Source organism: Muscardinus avellanarius (genome assembly GCF_963383645.1).
Source record: "Muscardinus avellanarius genome assembly, chromosome: 3".
NCBI classification, from domain to species: Eukaryota; Metazoa; Chordata; class Mammalia; order Rodentia; family Gliridae; genus Muscardinus; species Muscardinus avellanarius.
Window position 1 is genome coordinate 68,533,357 of NC_137788.1, and position 18,122 is coordinate 68,551,478.

Below are 18,122 nucleotides of genomic sequence, written 5' to 3' on the forward strand. Positions count from 1 at the left end.
CTTGGTGACCCATTGTCCCCCGGTCCACTGGGACCACGCTGCGGATGACCAGGTCATCCTCCGGTTTTGAGAAGGAATGAAGACGTTCTTCCCTATCTCTTAACCTCTGTTTCCGAACGATTGAGCAGGGAAATCGGGGACGCCCATTTCCTGTTCTTCGTTTCCGCCCGCGAACCAATTATGGGGAGTCGAACCTTTATACTAGCAGATGCCCTGAGAGCCTGTCTGCCTTGATACGAGTTGGGAAATAGGTTGCGGTGGCCCAGGAATAGTTAGGAACTTTTATAAGCGGTCTGGTATCCTTCCAAATGCTCTCCCCCATCAGCTTCCATTTATTTTCCCACCAGCTGCCATTTTGTGATGGCGCGTAGTCACTGCCTGGTGATGTCACAGTCGCCATCTTGGCCCGCGCCAGACTGCAATTTTGCTGGGCGGCCCGTGTGGGCGCGCCCTAGGTGCTGTGGGAAACGCCGGGGCTGGGGCGACACCCTCTGCCCGTGAGGAGTCTGCGTTGCCATTCTTGCCAGACACCAGCCCCGGGACGCGCTCTTTGTGAGTATAGGTCCGTCGCAGCTGACAGAACCTTAACATGGCATCTAAGTTTTAATTCCAGAGAGAAACAGGCGGAGATGGAGCGTACACTCTTGACTTTGCCAAAAAGCAGATCCCTGGTAGCTGCCCTTCAGCTGGCGGTGGCGGCTCAGCCCTCTGGATCGCCACCTAGGTGTGGAGGACTGCAACAACAACTACCTCCAGGAGCCTGCCTCAAGTGGGGCGAAGCCACGCCTACCAATCAGACTGCTCGGCGTGTGGCCAGGAGGGCCACTGGAACAATGCCCTTGGAAAAGGGTGAGCCCCAGGTGCCTCAACACAGGGGGAGCACCTTTCCAGACCAGGCCCCGCCGCTGGCCCTACTCAGCCTGACTGAAGACTGACGGCTCCTGGATCCCTCAACCTCCATCCTCTTTGCCAGCTCAGGGTAGCTCTCCAGGTACTGAGTAAGCCAGTCTCCTTTTTGGTCGCCTGCTCAATCTCATGATTTGTTTTTTTCTTTAATAGCCCTTGCCTGTTCAAGCCTCCTCAAGCGCACATCACTAAGCTGTCCAGGGTAACCTCCAATTCGCACTGCAGCTATGCACCCACCTGCACCCCCTTCTGGGGGACTGAACTCCCGACTCCTCCCGGCCTGGGGCCCCTGACGACGCCCCTTGACAGCAGGAAGAAGCTAGAGGGTCCAATCGTCATCCATTATCCCTACCATCAAAAGGCCGGAATGTTAAGTTGGGTCCTGCACTCATGTGACTTTGTGTCACATGACCTCTGCAGGGCAAGGGAGGGGCTGAAACCCCCGCGAGAATTGGGCATTCCCGCGAGTAAACCCCCATCTCGCGAGATGCATGCCTTTAAAAGGAGAGCCCGCGTCCTCTAGCTTCGGACAGGCGCGCGGGCCCACGGTGCCTCGCCCTGATCCCCGGGAGAGCCGTGCAATTAAAACTTTACATGCCACGTGTACCGGACCTCTCTCGTGTTTTTCACACTCCGCCGTACTCACTTATTTTTATTTTACTCGCATTTAATTTTTTATTTTACTTATCAGTGTGGTGATGCATGCCTATAATCGAAGTACTTGGAAGGCTGAGATGACCACAGGATCATGACCATCCTTAGCAACTTAGTGAGACTTTGTTTCAAAAAAAAAATAGGGCTGGGGGTGTAGGTCAGAGATAGAATGTTTCTGGATTTAACTCCCAGGACCAAGCAAACAAACAAACAAACAAACAAACAAACAAGAAATGAGCATTGTGTCATATACTTTAATCCCAGTACTTGGGAGGGTAAGACAAGAGAATTGCAGGTTTTCAGTTAGCCTTGGCAACTTAGTGAGGCCTTCTACAACTTAGTGAAATCCTGTTTCAAAAGTAAAAGAATAAAATAGGGTTGAGGAGTATGGCTCAGAGGTAGAATGTCCCTGGGTTTGATTTGATCCCTAGTACCACACATGAATGCTCTCGGTCGGTCTCTCTCTCTCTCTCTCTCTCTCTCTCTCTCTCTCCCTCTCTCTCTCTCACACACACACACACACACACACACACACACACACACACACACATTCAGAAGCTGAGTGTGGTGGCAGTGCATGCCTGTAATCTGAGTACTTGGGAAGCTGAAATGAGATGATCGTAGGTTCAAGGGCAGCCTCAACAATTTAGTGAGACTATCAGCACTTTAGCAAGACTGCTTCAAAATAAAAAATAAAAGGGGAGCCGGGTGTGGTGGCTCACACTTGTAATCCCAGCATTTAAGAAGCTGAGACAGGAGGATCATGGTTCGTGGACAGCTTCAGCTACTACTTAGTGAGGCCTTTTGCAACTCAGAGACCCTGTTTCAAAATAAAGAATAATTAAAAAAAATAGAGCTGAGGGTGTCAATTGGTGTCAATTTGGTGTCAACCCAGAATACCCCTGGGTTCCATCTCCAGTACTGCCAAAAAATAAAAAATAAAAAAATAAAATATAAAGGAGCTGAGGGTAAAACTCAGATGAATAATGCCCATGGGTTCAATCTTCAGCAACACACACACACACACACACACACACACACACACACACACGGATGAGGTCAGTTTTGCAGTCTCATTTTGAGTTTCCTGTAGAACATTCCCTTCCTGTTGGTGTGAGCTAGTGAGCTAGATATCATTTAGTGAGTCCACACTATCTGTGAAACCGGACCAGTAGATGTGGTCAGAGAGAACATGTGGAGTAAGAGGAGAAAATGGCCAAGGAGAAACAAGTGTGGAGAGCAGCAATCAGCGAAGGTGCAGCGGGGGAGGAAAAGGAAGTCAACAGGCAAGCTCCAAGAATGCAGTGGCCAGCACAGCCAGATGCACTTAAGAGTTCAAGCTAGAGACTGAAAAGAGTGAATCACGTTTGCTGATTAAGAAGTGCTGATCATCCGGAACACAGCTTCAGGAGGCAGGGGCAAAGTCTGATCACCGCGAGTCTAAATGCAAAGAAGTGAGGAAATGTACTTAATAATTTGAGACTGGGTTGCTTTGTTGTGAAAGGCGCAGCTAGAGGGGGGTGCAAAGACAGAGACCTTGCAAAGACAGAATAATGCTGACCACCTGTGGCACCACTTGGAGAGAGGAAGAGTTGGCAGGTGGATTAAAAATAGAGATCCTTGAGGAGTGGAGAGAGGAGATCAAGGGTTAAAAAAAAAAGAAAGATTTCTTTGGAGTTTGGGGAAGGGAGGAGGATGGAGTTACAAAGGATGGGGAGTTGAGGGAGCTCACAGGTCACATCAGATGGCCTAAATTTCTCTGTAGAAAAAAAGGCAAGGTTCTCGCCTGTAATCCCAGTACTTGGAAGAGTGAGACAGGAGGACCGCAGGTTTGAGGCCAGCCTCAGCAACACAGCAAGCCCCAGTTTCAAAACAGAAGGGCTGGGTTGTAGTTTGGAAGTGGAATGCCCCTAGGGTCAATTCCCAGTACAGTGCCCCCCCCCCAAAAAAAAGAATAAACGGCTAGGTCCTCCATAACATAGAGTTAGCAGAGCAGAAGTGGGTAGAATGGCTTGGAAATGCTAAATGCTTGGAAGAGAAAGCTGTCCAGGAATAAAAAGGCTTGGCAGAGGGTGACTATGAACTGAACCCCGCACCAATCCCCAGGTTAGGGGACCGTTCCTTCCAACAGAGAAGTCAGATGAAGGCTGGCTCCTACTTAAATCCTCATCCTCAAAGACCCACCACGTAGGGACCGCAAGGCGCGTGGGCAAATCGTGTGTGCAAAGCATGGGAGGGCCGGCGCGTCTGTACCCCAAGACCTCAGCATCCCGAGGCCTGGGAGAAATCGAGTCCTTTGGGGAGGGGACAGACGCCTGGATTCTAGCCAAGGCCTTTCCCTCGGTGTAAATCCGCCCCAGGAGGGAAAGGCGCGGCCGCGGGTGTCCAGGTGTCCTCTCGGCCCGGCCGGAGGGGGCCCAGCCCGCGCCAGGCGGAAGCGCCGCTGCCATTGGCCGGGCGGCCACTTTACCTGCGCGCAGCCCCGGGGCTCGGAGCGCAAAGTCCGCGGCGCTGGCCCGGGAGCCCAGGCGGCGCAGGTGGGCCCACGCCCTCGGCCAGGCGAGATGCCCCTGGGGCTGCGCGGAAAGAAGAAGGCCAAGTCCAAGGAGGCCGCCCGGCTGGTGGGGGTCGAGGCGGCGGGCGCGGGCGGCCAGAGCCTCCCCGGGCCCCCGGTGCCCGCGCGCAGGCTGGTCTTCCACACGCAGCTGGCGCACGGCAGCGCCACGGGCCGGGTGGAGGATTTCTCCAGCATCCAGGAGCTCTACGCCAAGATCGCCGACGTGTTTGAGATCTCGCCGTCGGAGGTAAGCTGGCCCAGGGGGTAAACTGGCCCGGGGCTTGCCGGGGGGAAGGGAGTGCAAGGGAAATGTAAACCCTAAGAAAATCGCCCTCCAGCCAGTGGGGAAGTGCCAGGCGGGAGAAGCCACTTTCCTCCCCACCCACCCGTGCAAATGAGTTTGCTTTACAAGTCTCAGATTCAGCCGTTCAGGATTGTGAGCACCTTCCCAGAGTCAAACCTGGCTGGGCAAATTAATAACCTGCACCTCACCTGGACTTTACTCCTCCGTTTGCTCTGCAGGTGTGAGAGTGGCGCCAGGCATCTGCCCGTGTGTGTGTGTGTGTGTGTGTGTGTGTGTGTGTGTGTGTGTGTGTGCAATGAAGTGTCTTCCAGGTGATACCCCAGATGGAAGGGAAAAGCTGAAATGATACCAAACTGAGGCCAATCTTTTCCAACAACACCAGAAACCCTTTGTATTCAGTCGTGTGTGTGTGTGTGTGTGTGTGTGTGTGTGTGTGTGTGTGTGTGTGTATGTTGGGAATGGAACCCAGGAGCCTTCTAACTTTGGGCTACACTCCAGGCCTATTTTATATTTATTTGGAAACAGGGTCTTACTAAGTTGCTGGGAGCCTTACTAAGTTGCTGAGGCTGGCAGTTAATCTGCGATCCTTCTGTCTCAGCCTCCCAAATACTGGGATTACAAGCATGCTCCACTACACCCACGTCAGAGAGGGTTTTGTTTTTGGTTTTGGTGGTACTGGGGTTCCTGGAAACCCTTCTACCTCCGGGCTATACTCCCAGACCTATTTTGTATTTTTTTTTTTTTTTTAATTTGGAAACAGGGTCTCTTACACCAGCGCGGCTGGCTTCGAACCTGTGCAATCCTCCTGTCTCCGCCTCCCAAGGAGGGGGATTACAAGCGTTGGCCACCACGCCCATGAGAGGGTTTTAAGGCTGGGCTGTTACTCCAAGGGAAAGTAACCCAAATAATCATATTTGAGTAGGTGGGCCCATTTAACATGGTTTTTCTGGAGACAAGCTTTAACTTTTACGTGGCTTCCAGGAAAGGGGACTGGGGTTTTTAATTAGTTTGTCCGGGGTGCCTGGAACTGAAGTTTGATGTAGACATGATTAGGAGATCACTAGTTTAGGAGGGCTTTTAAGTGACCACTTTATGCTTGCCCAAGAGATATAAAAGCAGATGTGAGAAGTCAGCTCAAGAAAATATTTTGTGCACATTTCCAGAAGCACACGATATTTGTTATGCTAGACTCCTAGGAGTGTAGAGAGATGTCTTTGAGTTACCTGTTGGCTTGTTTGTTTCTTTTTGGTGGTACTGAACCCAGAGGCATTTTACCTCTGAGTTATATCCCTTTTGCATTGCTTTTCTTTCTTTCTTCCTTTCTTTCCTCCTCCTCCTCCTCCTCCTCCTCCTCCTCCTCCTCCTCCTCCTCCTCCTCCTCCTCCTCTTTTTAAAACAGGGTCTCAGTAGGTGGCTGAGACTCCTACTAAATTGCAGAGATTAGTTTTGAAACTGTGATCCTCCTTTTTTGGCCTCTTAAGTACTGAAATTATAGGCATGGCTACTGTACATGGCTTGGATATCTGTTTCTTAATTAATTTTTTGTTTAAAAATTAGTTGTTCATCAGGTCTGTTGGAGTGAAATTGAGGTCAAGGCAAAATTCCAAAAGGAGATGAAAGAGAACTTAAAGTGTAACTCTTTGTTCTTTCAGGGTTCTTAGGCACTAAAGAATAAACCACAAACTCATTTTGTGAATTATTTATATTGACATAGGATACTAATAATGATACCTTATATTATTATAGAGTTTTCTATCAAAAAATTAGATGCTCAGAAACCTAGCAAGACTGTTTCATAATTTTAAAAGGGCCAGGCGTGGTGGCGTACGCTTGTAATCCCCGCGCTTGGGAGGCAGAGACAGGAGGATCGCACAGGTTCGAAGCCAGCCTCAGCTACTTAGTGAGGCTCTCAGCGATTTAGTGAGACCCTGTTTCCAAATAAAATATAAAATAGGTCTTGGAGTATAGCCTGGAGGTAGAAAAGCCCCTGGGTTCCACCTCCAGCACCACACACACACACACACACACACACACACACACACACAAAATTAAAAAAGAAATATAAAAGGCTGGGAGTGTAGCTCAGAGGTAGAATGCCCCTGGGTTCAATTTACAGTACCAAACAAACAAACCAACACCACACAAAGAATCTTTCCTTTTTTTTTTTTTGGTGGAACTGGGGATCGAACCCAGGGGCATTCTACCTTTGAGCTACACTTCCAGCCCTATTTACTACTACTACTACTACTACTACTACTATTATTATTATTAATTTATTTTGAAACAGGATCTCACTAAGTTGTGAAGGAAGGGCCTCACAAATTGGTGAGGCTGGCTGCAAACCTGCAGTCCTCATGTCTCAGCCTCCCAAGTACTGGGATTACAAGTGTGTCCCACCACACCTAGCAAAGCTTCTATTTTTCTCAACAGATAAATGAACGCTTTTTTTTGTTATTACCACTACTATTATTTCTCAAGCATTACATAAGATGTACTTATACTAAAAAACTATTCATGCCAGTGACGATGCTGCCAGCCTGTAATCCCAGTACTTAGGAGGCTGAGACTGGAGGATTATAGTTTCACAGCCAGCCTCAGCTACTTAGTGAGACCCTGTTTCAAAAATAAAGAATAAAAAATAGGGCTGGGAGTATAGCTCAGAGTAGAATCCTCCTGGGTTCAGTCTCCAGTACGGAAAAAAAAAGAAATCCAAGTCAGTGAACACAAGGTGTTTTGATGTTCCATATCAAAGTTTATGGCCGGGCGTGGTGGCGCACGCTTGTAATCCCCGTGCTTGGGAGGCTGAGACAGGAGGATCGCATGGGTTCAAAGCCAGCCTCAGGGGTTAGGCCGGTGCTGGGGCCAGCGAGGCCGGCATCGGAGCCTGCCGTGAGGCAAGGCCGGTACTGGGGCCTCCGAGGCCAGGATAAGAGCTTGCCGAGGGGTTAGGCCGGTGCTGGGGCCAGCGAGGCCGGCATCGGAGCCTGCCTTGAGGCATGACCAGTGCTGGGGCCTCCGAGGTCGGGATCGGAGCCTGCCGAGGGGTTAGGCCGGTGCTGGGGCCAGCGAGGCCGGCATCGGAGCCTGCCGTGAGGCAAGGCCGGTACTGGGGCCTCCGAGGCCAGGATAAGAGCCTGCCAAGGGGCTAGGATGGTGCTGGGGCCAGCGAGGCCGGCATCGGAGCCTGCCTTGAGGCATGACCAGTGCTGGGGCCTCCGAGGCCGGGATCGGAGCCTGCCGAGGGGTTAGGCCGCTGCTGGGGCCAGCGAGGCCGGCATCGGAGCCTGCCGTGAGGCAAGGCCAGTACTGGGGCCTCCGAGGCCAGGACAAGAGCCTGCCGAGGGGTTAGGCCGGTGCTGGGGCCAGCGAGGCCGGCATCGGAGCCTGCCTCGAGGCATGACCAGTGCTGGGGCCTCCGAGGCTGGGATCGGAGCCTGCCGAGGGGTTAGGCCGCTGCTGGGGCCAGCGAGGCCGGCATCGGAGCCTGCCGTGAGGCAAGGCTGGTACTGGGGCCTCCGAGGCCAGGATAAGAGCCTGCCGAGGGGTTAGGCCAGTGCTGGGGCCAGTGAGGCCGGCATCGGATCCTGCCTTGAGGCAAGGCCGGTACTGGGGCCTCTAGGCCAGGATAAGAGCCGGCCGAGGGGTTAGGCCGGTGCTGGGGCCAGTGAGGCCGGCATCGGAGCCTGCCGTGAGGCAAGGCCAGTACTGGGGCCTCCGAGGCCAGGATAAGAGCTTGCCGAGGGGTTAGGCCGGTGCTGGGGCCAGCGAGGCCGGTATCGGAGCCTGCCGTAAGGCAAGGCCAGTACTGGGGCCTCCGAGGCCAGGATAAGAGCCTGCCAAGGGGTTAGGCCGGTGCTGGGGCCAGCGAGGCCGGCATCGGAGCCTGCCTTGAGGCATGACCAGTGCTGGGGCCTCCGAGGCCGGGATCGGAGCCTGCCGAGGGGTTAGGCCGCTGCTGGGGCCAGCGAGGCCGGCATCGGAGCCTGCCGTGAGGCAAGGCCAGTACTGGGGCCTCCGAGGCCAGGACAAGAGCCTGCCGAGGGGTTAGGCCGGTGCTGGGGCCAGCGAGGCCGGCATCGGAGCCTGCCGTGAGGCAAGGCCGGTACTGGGGCCTCCGAGGCCAGGATAAGAGCTTGCCGAGGGGTTAGGCCAGTGCTGGAGCCAACGAGGCCGGCAGCGGAGCCTCCCGTGAGGCATGACCAGTGCTGGGGCCTCCGAGGCCGGGATCGGAGCATGCCGAGGGGTTAGGCCGGTGCTGGGGCCAGCGAGGCCGGCATCGGAGCCTGCCATGAGGCAAGGCCAGTACTGGGGCCTCCGAGGCCAGGATAAGAGCCTGCCAAGGGGTTAGGCCGGTGCTGGGGCCAGCGAGGCCGGCATCGGAGCCTGCCGTGAGGCAAGGCCGGTACTGGGGCCTCCGAGGCCAGGACAAGAGCCTGCCGAGGGTTTAGGCCGGTGCTTGGGCCAGCGAGGCCGGCATCGGAGCCTGCCTTGAGGCAAGGCCGGTACTGGGGCCTCTGAGGCCGGGATCGGAGCCTGCCGAGGGGTTAGGCCGCTGCTGGGGCCAGTGAGGCCGGCATCGGAGCCTGCCGTGAGGCAAGGCCGGTACTGGTGCCTCCGAGGCCAGGATAAGAGCCTGCTGAGGGGTTAGGCCGGTGCTGGGGCCAGCGAGGCCGGCATCGGAGCCTGCCTTGAGGCAAGGCCGGTACTGGGGCCTCCGAGGCCAGGATAAGAGCTTGCCGAGAGGTTAGGCCGGTGCTGGGGCCAACGAGGCCGGCAGCGGAGCCTGCCGTGAGGCATGACCAGTCCTGGGGCCTCCGAGGCCGGGATCGGAGCATGCCGAGGGGTTAGGCCGGTGCTGGGGCCAGCGAGGCCGGCATCGGAGCCTGCCGTGAGGCAAGGCCGGTACTGGGGCCTCCGAGGCCAGGATAAGAGCCTGCCGTGAGGCAAGGCCGGTACTGGGGCCTCCGAGGCCAGGATAAGAGCCTGCCGAGGGGTTAGGCCGGTGCTGGGGCCAGTGAGGCCGGCATCGGAGCCTGCCGTGAGGCAAGGCCGGTACTGGGGCCTCTGAGGCTAGGATAAGAGCCTGTCAAAGGGTTAGGCCGGTGCTGGGGCCAGTGAGGCCGGCATCGGAGCCTGCCTTGATGCATTACCAGTGCTGGGGCCTCCGAGACCGGGATTGGAATCCTGCCAAGGGGTTAGACCGGTGCAGGGGCCAATGGTCAGCATCGGAGCCTGGCGTTAGGCAAGTTCACTCCTGCGGCCTCCAAGGTCGGGACCAAAGCCAGCTTAGGGGTTTGACCGGTTCAGGGGCCAGCGAGACCAGAACTGGGTCCTCCCATGAGGCAAGGCCGCTGCGTGAGCCAGCGAGGTCTGGATCAGTCCACTGAGTAGCCAGGCCACTACTGGGACCATCAAGAGTGGGATTGGTACTTGCAACGCAGCATGCACAGAGAAATATCGCAGAAAATATAAATCAGACGCTTCTCTTAATCAGCAATAACTAGGAGGAAAAGGGCAACAGGAAGAGGTTGAGCTATAGAAAGGGCCCTATAGTGAAGCAACTAATGTGATCAATCAGAGGGTATGTAATACTGGAGGACGGAGCCTCTTTAAAATGCAGGAGGTACATAAACAAATGTATCAAAGTAAATCACCAAAGAAGTGTGGGATGGAGGGAGGGGGAGGGAATGGGACGGGGGCTGGAGGAGGGCTAATTGGATGATGTGTGCTTGTATATCCTCTCAAGTCTTGTACTCCAATGTGATTGATATATGACTACAATGCACCAATTTAAAAAATAAATTAATTAAAAAAAAAAAAAAAACAAAGCCAGCCTCAGCTACTTAGTGAGGCTCTCAGCAACTTAGTGAGACCCTGTTTCCAAAATAAAGTATAAAAAGGTCTGGGAGTGTAGCCCAGAGGTAGAAAGCCTCTGGGTTCCACCCCCAGTACCATAAAAAAAAAAAATAGGCCCAATATATGTATATTAGTGTGTTTATGCATATAACTGACATCAATGCAGGTTTTCCATCTGGATTAAAAATAGATAGCAAGAGCCGGGCGTGGTGGCACACAATTGTAATCCCAGCATTCGGGAGCCTGAGACCAGAGGATCGCCGTTTGCGGACAGCCTCAGCTACTTAGTGAGGCCCTCTGCAACTCAGACCCGGTTTCAAAATAAAAATAAAAAATAGGGCAGAGGGTGTAGCTCAGAGGTCGAATGCCCCTGGGTTCCATCTCCAGACCCCCCCCCAAAAAAAAAAAGATAGTAAGTATATCCAGGATAAAGTATTGGTCATCATTATATAGCGTGTCATAAGTTTCTCAGTAGTTTGAAGCAGAAGTTACTTATTAAAATCAAATTCACAGCCAGGTGTGGTGGTATATTTCTGTAATCTCAGTACTTGTGAGGCTGAGACAGGAGGATTGTAGGTTTGAGGCCAATCTCAGCAATTTAGTAGGCCCTCAACAACTTAGACCCTGTTTCAAAATAAAAAATAAAAAAGATTGGGGATGTAGTTTGGAGGTGGTAGAATGTCTCTGGGTTTAATCCCCAGTACTGGGGAAAAAATTTGAATTTGCACCCATACACCCCGGTCCTACTCTACTAGCAAGGGAAGTAATGGTGTAAATCATTTTTGAGATGTTAATGCATACAAAACAAAAGCCCCCTCTCCAAAAGGACTGCATAGTTCACTTGGGGAGGTAGTTGTAAGGATAGTAACACCATATAAGCTGGGTGTTGGTGATGAAGGTCTGAAGTCCCAGTACTTGGGAGGCTGAGGCAAGACGATAGAAGGTTTAAGGTCAGCCTCAGCGACTAGCCAGGCTTTCAGCAACTTAGATGGACCATGTTTCCAAAAAAAAAAAAACAAAAAAAAACAGCTGTGTATATAGCCCCAAAGTAGAAGGCCTGTGGGTTCCACCCCCAGCAACACACACACACACACACACACACACACACACACACACACACACACACGAAAACGTTATAAAGAGCCATACACTGAGAGAGAAAGATTTGTTGTCAGGTGGGGAGTTCGCAGGCAAGCTCATAGAGACCTATCGTGTGCCCACACCTGTGTAGGTGTGTAGTCCACAGCAGTCACTTCCTCCTCACTGGGATCCTTGTCATCCGATAGTTGGGCTAACGGAGGCTCTGGGAGTTGGACGCCTGTCCAGGGTCACTGCGCTCATCTGTGGACTTTGATTCCAATGAGAATGTGAATTTGGGTTTTCTGATTTCTGGAACATCCTTAGTAAGTGCTTCTAAATTCCAAATTCAAACCTGGAAAAACTTATTTAGACAGAGAATCTTTTTTCTAATTCAACCACAATATTTATTGCTTCCAAAAGATGCGGCTGTGAAATTGACAGTTGTGGATTCCGACTGTCCGCGGTCCCTGAAGGAAGGAGCTCATGAAGCCAGTGAGTCACGTGGGTTCGTCGCCTTGCTGGCAGGGCGTCCTCCACTGTGATCACTGCATTGAGACAGATGGCCAGTTAGGCAAAGATCCCTCAGAGCTGATGGTGCTTCTTCAAAACAACGAAATGAGCAATTCAGTGAAAAGAAAAGGGAAAGTCAATTAAGCTCATCTAAAAAATACCCAACTCATAACAAAAATGCAGGGACATGTTTTCAGAAAGTTTAATACCATCTTCTAAAATATTCAGGTTACATAAAAGAGGCATAGTTTATGAGTCATTGTTTATGACTATAGCTCATGAGCTCTTGAGTATAGTCATAAGTTTTGTTGAAGACGGGTGTGTGTGTGTGTGTGTGTGTGTGTGTGTGTGTGTGTGTGTTGCTGGGGATTGAACTCAGGAGCCTTCACCTCTGAGCTACACCCCCAACCCCAGCCCTGTTTTGTTTTTTGATTTTGTAAAGGACTCTCACTCAACGTGTTGCAGAGGCTCTTGCTAAGTTGCTGAGGCTGGCCTTGCACTTGTGATCCTCCTATCTCAGCCTCCCAGTGATTGGGATACTGGGCTGAAGAGGCGTTCTGAGTATTTGACTACTGTGATTGTTTGGCAAGGAGTTTGTTTTCTTAAATCTTTATTATGAGGAAAGCTTGCAGGAAAAGATAACAAATTTGAATGCTTTTAAAGAAATAAATCAGTTTTGTAGTTAGAAGCTTTATTTGTACAGTAACTAGAAACCTATACTCAGACTTTTGTTGTTGTTGTTTTTGGTGGTACTAGGGTGGAACCCAGAGCCTTTCTACCTCTGGGCTATCCTCCCAGACCTATTTTATACTTTATTTGGAAACAGGGTCTCACTAAGTTGCTGAGAGCCTCACTCAGTAGCTGAGGCTGGCTTTGAACCTGTGCGATCCTCCTGTCTCAGCCTCTCAAGCGTGGGGATTACAAGCGTGCGCCACCACACCCAGCTCTTCTTGTTGTTTTATAGAATTCAGAAGTTATTTCTCTGGACTTGGTTATACAAATTGGGTATCCCTTTTCTGAAATGCTTGGGACCAGATGTATTTTGGCTTTCAGATTTTGGAATATTTGCATATACATAATAAAATGTTTAGGGGATGGGCCTCGGGTTTAAATAGAAAATTCATTCGTATTTTCTAGAATAAAACATATGCTTATATACTTAGCCTGAAGGTAATTTTACAAAATTTGTTTATAGTTTTATACAGTATTTTTCGTGCACCTGCATTTTGACTGTAACCCATCACATGAGGCCAACTGTGGAATTTTCTACTTATGCCATTATGTCTGCACTCAAAAAAGTTTCAGATTGCTGGGCATAGTGGGACATACTTGTAATCCCAGCTCTTGGGAGATTGAGACAGGAGGATCACAGGTTCAAGGACAGTCTCAGCAAGTAGTGAGACTCTCATCAACCTATGAAGACCCTGTTTCAAAATAAAAATAAAATAGGGATGGAGGTGTAATTCAGAGGTAGAAAGCCCCTGGGCTCATTACCTAGCATCTCTCTGTCTGTCTGTCTGTCTGTCTCTCTCACCCACACACACATACTTATACTCACACAAAACAAAGTGCAAGAGTTGTCAATTTTCATTATTTTAAAAAATTGAGACAGGGTCTCACTCTGTAGCTCAGGAGGCTGTCCTCTATCATCTTCAGTTTCTTTATTAGCTGGAACTACATGCATGTGCCACCATTCCTGGAATAATTGTGATTTTAAAGTTTAAAGCCTTACATCAGTGTGGTGGTGCATGCTTGTAATCTCAGTACTTGGGAGGCTGAAACAGGAGGATTATAGATTCAAGGCCAGCCTCCGCAACATAGCAATACTTTCAGCAATCTGGTGAGACCTTGTTTCCAAAATAAAAAGTAAAAGTAAAAAGGACTGGGTGTTTCTTGGAAGTAGAATGCCCCTGGGTTCAGTCCCCTGCGTCAATAAATAAATACATAAAAAAGTAAAAAATTCTTCGGATCCTGTTTTTAAATAAAAAATAAAAAGTGCTGGGAGCATAGCTGGAGGTAGAATGTCCCTGGGTTCAATTCCCAATACAAAAAAAAAAAAAAAAAAAAAAAAAATCACAAAACCCAAACCCAAAAAACCCTGTATTCATAAGTATGCTATTATCTCTTTTATTTATTTTCTTGGTACTGGGGATTGAACCCAGGGGCATTCTACCCTTGAGCTACACCGCCAGCCCTATTTTATTCTTTATTTGGAGACAAGATCTTACTAGGTTGCTAAAAGCCTCACTAAGTTACCAAGGCTGGCTTTGAACCTGCAATCCTCCTGTCTCAGCCTCCCAAGTACTGGTATTACAAGTGTGTACCATCACACCCAGCTCTACAAATTCTATGTTTAAAGTGTACTATGTTTAAACAGCTGGGCATGGTGGAGACGGGAGGATCACAGGTTCAAGAACAGCCTCAGCAACCTTTCAAGACTCTTAGCAACCTAGTGAGATCCTATTTCAAAACCAAAAAATAAAAAGAACGGGGAATGTAGCTCATAGATAGAATGCCCCTGGGTTCATTCCCTAGTACCCATCCCACACGATGTACAAGACAAATTTGATTCACATATAAAGTGCGATGACTCTTACAGTTAAGCTAATTAACATATCCCTCTTGGCAATCACGAAGTCTGAGGCTCTGTTTGCAAGCAGAGTTGCTTCCTAAATGAGTCACAGCATATGGGGAGCTGCCTTGTGAGGCTTCCCAGAAGCCGCTTCCCTCTCTCAACTTGCTGGCACCGCCCTGCGTGCGTATGGAAATCAATATTGTGTATTTATGTGGCGCTGCTGGAGAATATGAAATGTTCTTCAGACTTTGCCATTTCCCGGCAATGCAGATTAACTGGCAAGTGGGATGATTGTTTCGCTGGTTCACAGGTGGGGATTCCAGGAAGAACAGAGTTCACTGGCTTGCATGGAGCCCCCTAAAAAACAACGAATCCCCCCGATAATGAGAGGGCTGGGAAATTGCCATGAGTTTTACTACTGAGTTCTGAGGACGATGGAGCGAGCCCAGCAAGATGGAGGAGTGTAGATAGAGGAGAGCGGCCCCGATGCCCGGGAGCTGGCGTGGCTCTCCTGGCTGGGCCTTGACATTCTCCTGTTGCACATTAACAGTTGTATAGAACACAGGCATCCGGTAAAAGTGCCCTGAGACTGTGGTGGTGTCGCTCACCTCACAGTGAGAGACCAAAACACTTAAGCCGAGGGTGGTGGCTCACGCCTGTAATCCCAGTGCTTGGAGGGCTAAGACGGGAGGATTGCAGGTTCGAGGACAGCCTCAGCAATTTAGTGAGACTTTCGGGAACCTAGTGAGACCCCCATTTCAAAATAGACAAAAAATGGGCTGGGGGTGTGACTTGGAGGTAGAAAGCCTCTGGGTTCAATGCCCAGCAACACAAAAACAAAAAGCAAACAAACAAAAAACAGACACTTGGTCATAGGACTGGCTCCACTTTCTTTCCAGAGCAAACTCAGGCTTCCTTGTCCCTCCCCCAAATCACCAAACACTAAGCCCAGATTTATTTTTCTTCAGTACTAGGAATTGAATACAGAGGCATTCTATCTCTGAGCTATATCCCCAACCCTATTTTTTATTCTTGATTTGGAAATAGGGTCTCACTGAGTTGCAAAGAGCCTCACTAAGTAAAGTAAATGAGGCTGTCCTTGGATTCAGATCCTCCTGTCTTGGCCTCCCAAATGCTGGGATAACAAGTGTGCACCACCGTGCCCAGCTCCTGAGCTCCTTTTTTAAAAAAAAGGGGTTCTTTTTTGTGTGTCTTTTTTGGAACTGGGGATTGAACCCAGAGTGCCACACCTGCAAAGCAGGTGCTTTGCCACTGAGCTACATCCCGGCCCCTCCTGAGCTCCTTTTTTAATTTTGATACAGGGTCTCACTAAATTGCTGAGGGCCTTGCTAAGTTGCTGAGTCTGGCTACAAACCTGTGATCCTCCTGCCTCCCAAGTACTGAGATTGCAGGCAGAAAAAAACACTCCAGCAAGTAAAAACACTCCAACCCAAAAAAAACGGCTCCAGCAAGAAAGCTTCACGCTGCTCGTCTTTCTTCAGTATGGCCTACTCACCTTTCCAGTCTCAGCTATCATTTTCTTCAACAGAGTTTCCCTGCGAACCCACCAGTGCAGAGGGCGACGAGTGCAGGACTTTGAACATACTGAGCTAAATTCAGTTACTTCGCTATCTCTGTAGGGCTGAGCTTTGAAAATCTTGTTCCCTGAGGCACTCGATGCTTAGCTGCTTCCTGAAAGTTTGCTAAATAAAAGTATATGAGGAAGCTGGTACCTGTAATCCTAGCACTTGGGAGGCGGAGACAGGAGAATTGTGGGTTTGAAGCCAGCCTCAGCCAGTTAATGAAGTTCTTAGCAACTTAGCAAAACCTAGTTTAAAAAAAAAAAAAAAAAAGAAGAAGCCGGGCGTGGTGGCACACACTTGTAATCCCCGCGCTTAGGAGGCTGAGACAGGAGGATGGCGCGGGTTCGAAGCCAGCCTCAGCTACTTAGTGAGGCTCTCAGCAACTTAGTGAGACCCTGTTTCCAAATAAAATATAAAATGGGTCTGGGAGTATAGCCCGGAGGTAGAAAGCCTCTGGGTTCCATCCCCAGTACCACCAAAAAAAAAAAAAAAAAAGGATAAAATAGGGTTGGGGATGTAATTTGGAGGTAAAATGCCCTCAATTAAATCCCCAGTACCAAAAAAAGCACACGAGGAATATAATAGGTGACGAAGCTGACAACGTAAATAGTAGCAAGGCTGCAAATGTCCTAGAAGTTGTATTTTATTCTGTAGGCAATGAGAAGAATTCACCTATTTTTTTTCAGTTGAAGCAGTGATGCGTGACATGTTTTATAAAGTAGAACACAGGCCAGGCGTGGTGGCGCACGCTTGTAATCCCCGCGCTTGGGAGGCGGAGACAGGAGGATCTCGCAGGTTCGAAGCCAGCCGCGCTGGCTTAAGAGACCCTGTTTCCAAAAAAAATGTAAAAACAGGTCTGGGAGTGTAGACCGGAGGTAGAAGGGCTTCCAGGAACCCCAGTACCACCAAAATAAATAAATAAATAAATAAAGTAGAACACAATTGGCCATTCCTTATCTATGTTTTCTTTATAAATGATATTTGGCTTAAGTTGAATTTAGTGTTTTTTTTCTTCTGGATTTGCATAGTTACCACCTGAGAAGTTATGAGTATGTTACAGCCATTATGTATCCTTAATATACCCTCATGAGCATCAGCTGCATTTTTATGTGAAAAATTCAAGCAAAAGAACATGACTCATTTTAAGAAGTGGGAGGAAAATCTCATCAGCTGCCTTCTTCATCTTATTGCTCTCAGGAAGGTAAAAAATGGATAAGATTGTTTCTTCTTGTGTTATGCCTCCTCTGAAGTAGGAATGTGAACAGCCCTAGGGCGAATTGGAGCCCTTGGGCAGGAGTAGACTCCTTTTCAAGCCCCTGTCACCTCTTAGGTTGATGGCTGGCACTGTCATCTCTCCTCACCTGCAGTAAATAGCATCTTCACCTCCTCTCACTTCTCCAAACCATCCTGAGTGGAATAGAAGGCTCTTGCAGGTTGCAAGAGATGGAGACACTCAGGTCACCTTGGGCAGTTTGTATGTGTATATGTATGTGTTTACTTGGGCTGCTGTAACAAACTGTCCTAGACCAGGTTGCTAATAAACAACAAATTTATTTCTCATGCTACTAGAGCCTGGGAAATCCTTCAGATGGTTAGCAGATTTGGTTTCTGGGAGGGCCCCCTTTCTGGTTCATAGACACTGCCTTTTTCTGTGTCTTCACATGGCAGAAGGGATGAGGAAATGTCTCTGGAACCTCTTCTGTAGGGCACTAATTCCATTAAAGAGAGCTCCACCCGCAAGTACTAATCACCCCCCCCCCAAAGATCCCACCTCCAAATATATAACCTTGGGAAATAGGATTTTAACATATGGATTTTTGGAACACAAACATTATTTATACTAGTATTACCTATGAATATTATTAGGCTGTCTGGAGGTTCAGCACCAGGTTCATAGACATCTGGAGCATGGCTCCTCCTGTCCAGTTAAAGCAGTGCCTGTATATGCTGGAGAACTGAGAGCAAGTCTTGCCGTCCTTTTCCATCTCAGTCCCCTCTCTCTGCTGTCTATGGTGTCTGGCTGATTCTTTCCTCTCACTTTTTTGCTGTTTTAATTTCTGTCATGTAATTTAGCATCCACTGTCACTCTATTTCCTG

General features: G+C 49.6%; 1 protein-coding gene across 1 annotated transcript in view; it reads left to right on the plus strand.

Annotated features, from left to right (window-relative positions):
• Positions 1–4,106: 4,106 nt before the first annotated feature.
• The window catches only part of GIPC2 (GIPC PDZ domain containing family member 2), a gene marked incomplete at its 3' end in the record, with an annotated part of 91,682 nt that continues 77,666 nt past the window's right edge, over positions 4,107–18,122 (plus strand). The window contains exon 1 of the mRNA XM_080691448.1: positions 4,107–4,364. Within this exon, the coding sequence (XP_080547574.1) occupies positions 4,125–4,364 (240 nt within the window). The 5' untranslated portion in view covers positions 4,107–4,124. The remainder of the gene's footprint in view (positions 4,365–18,122) is intronic.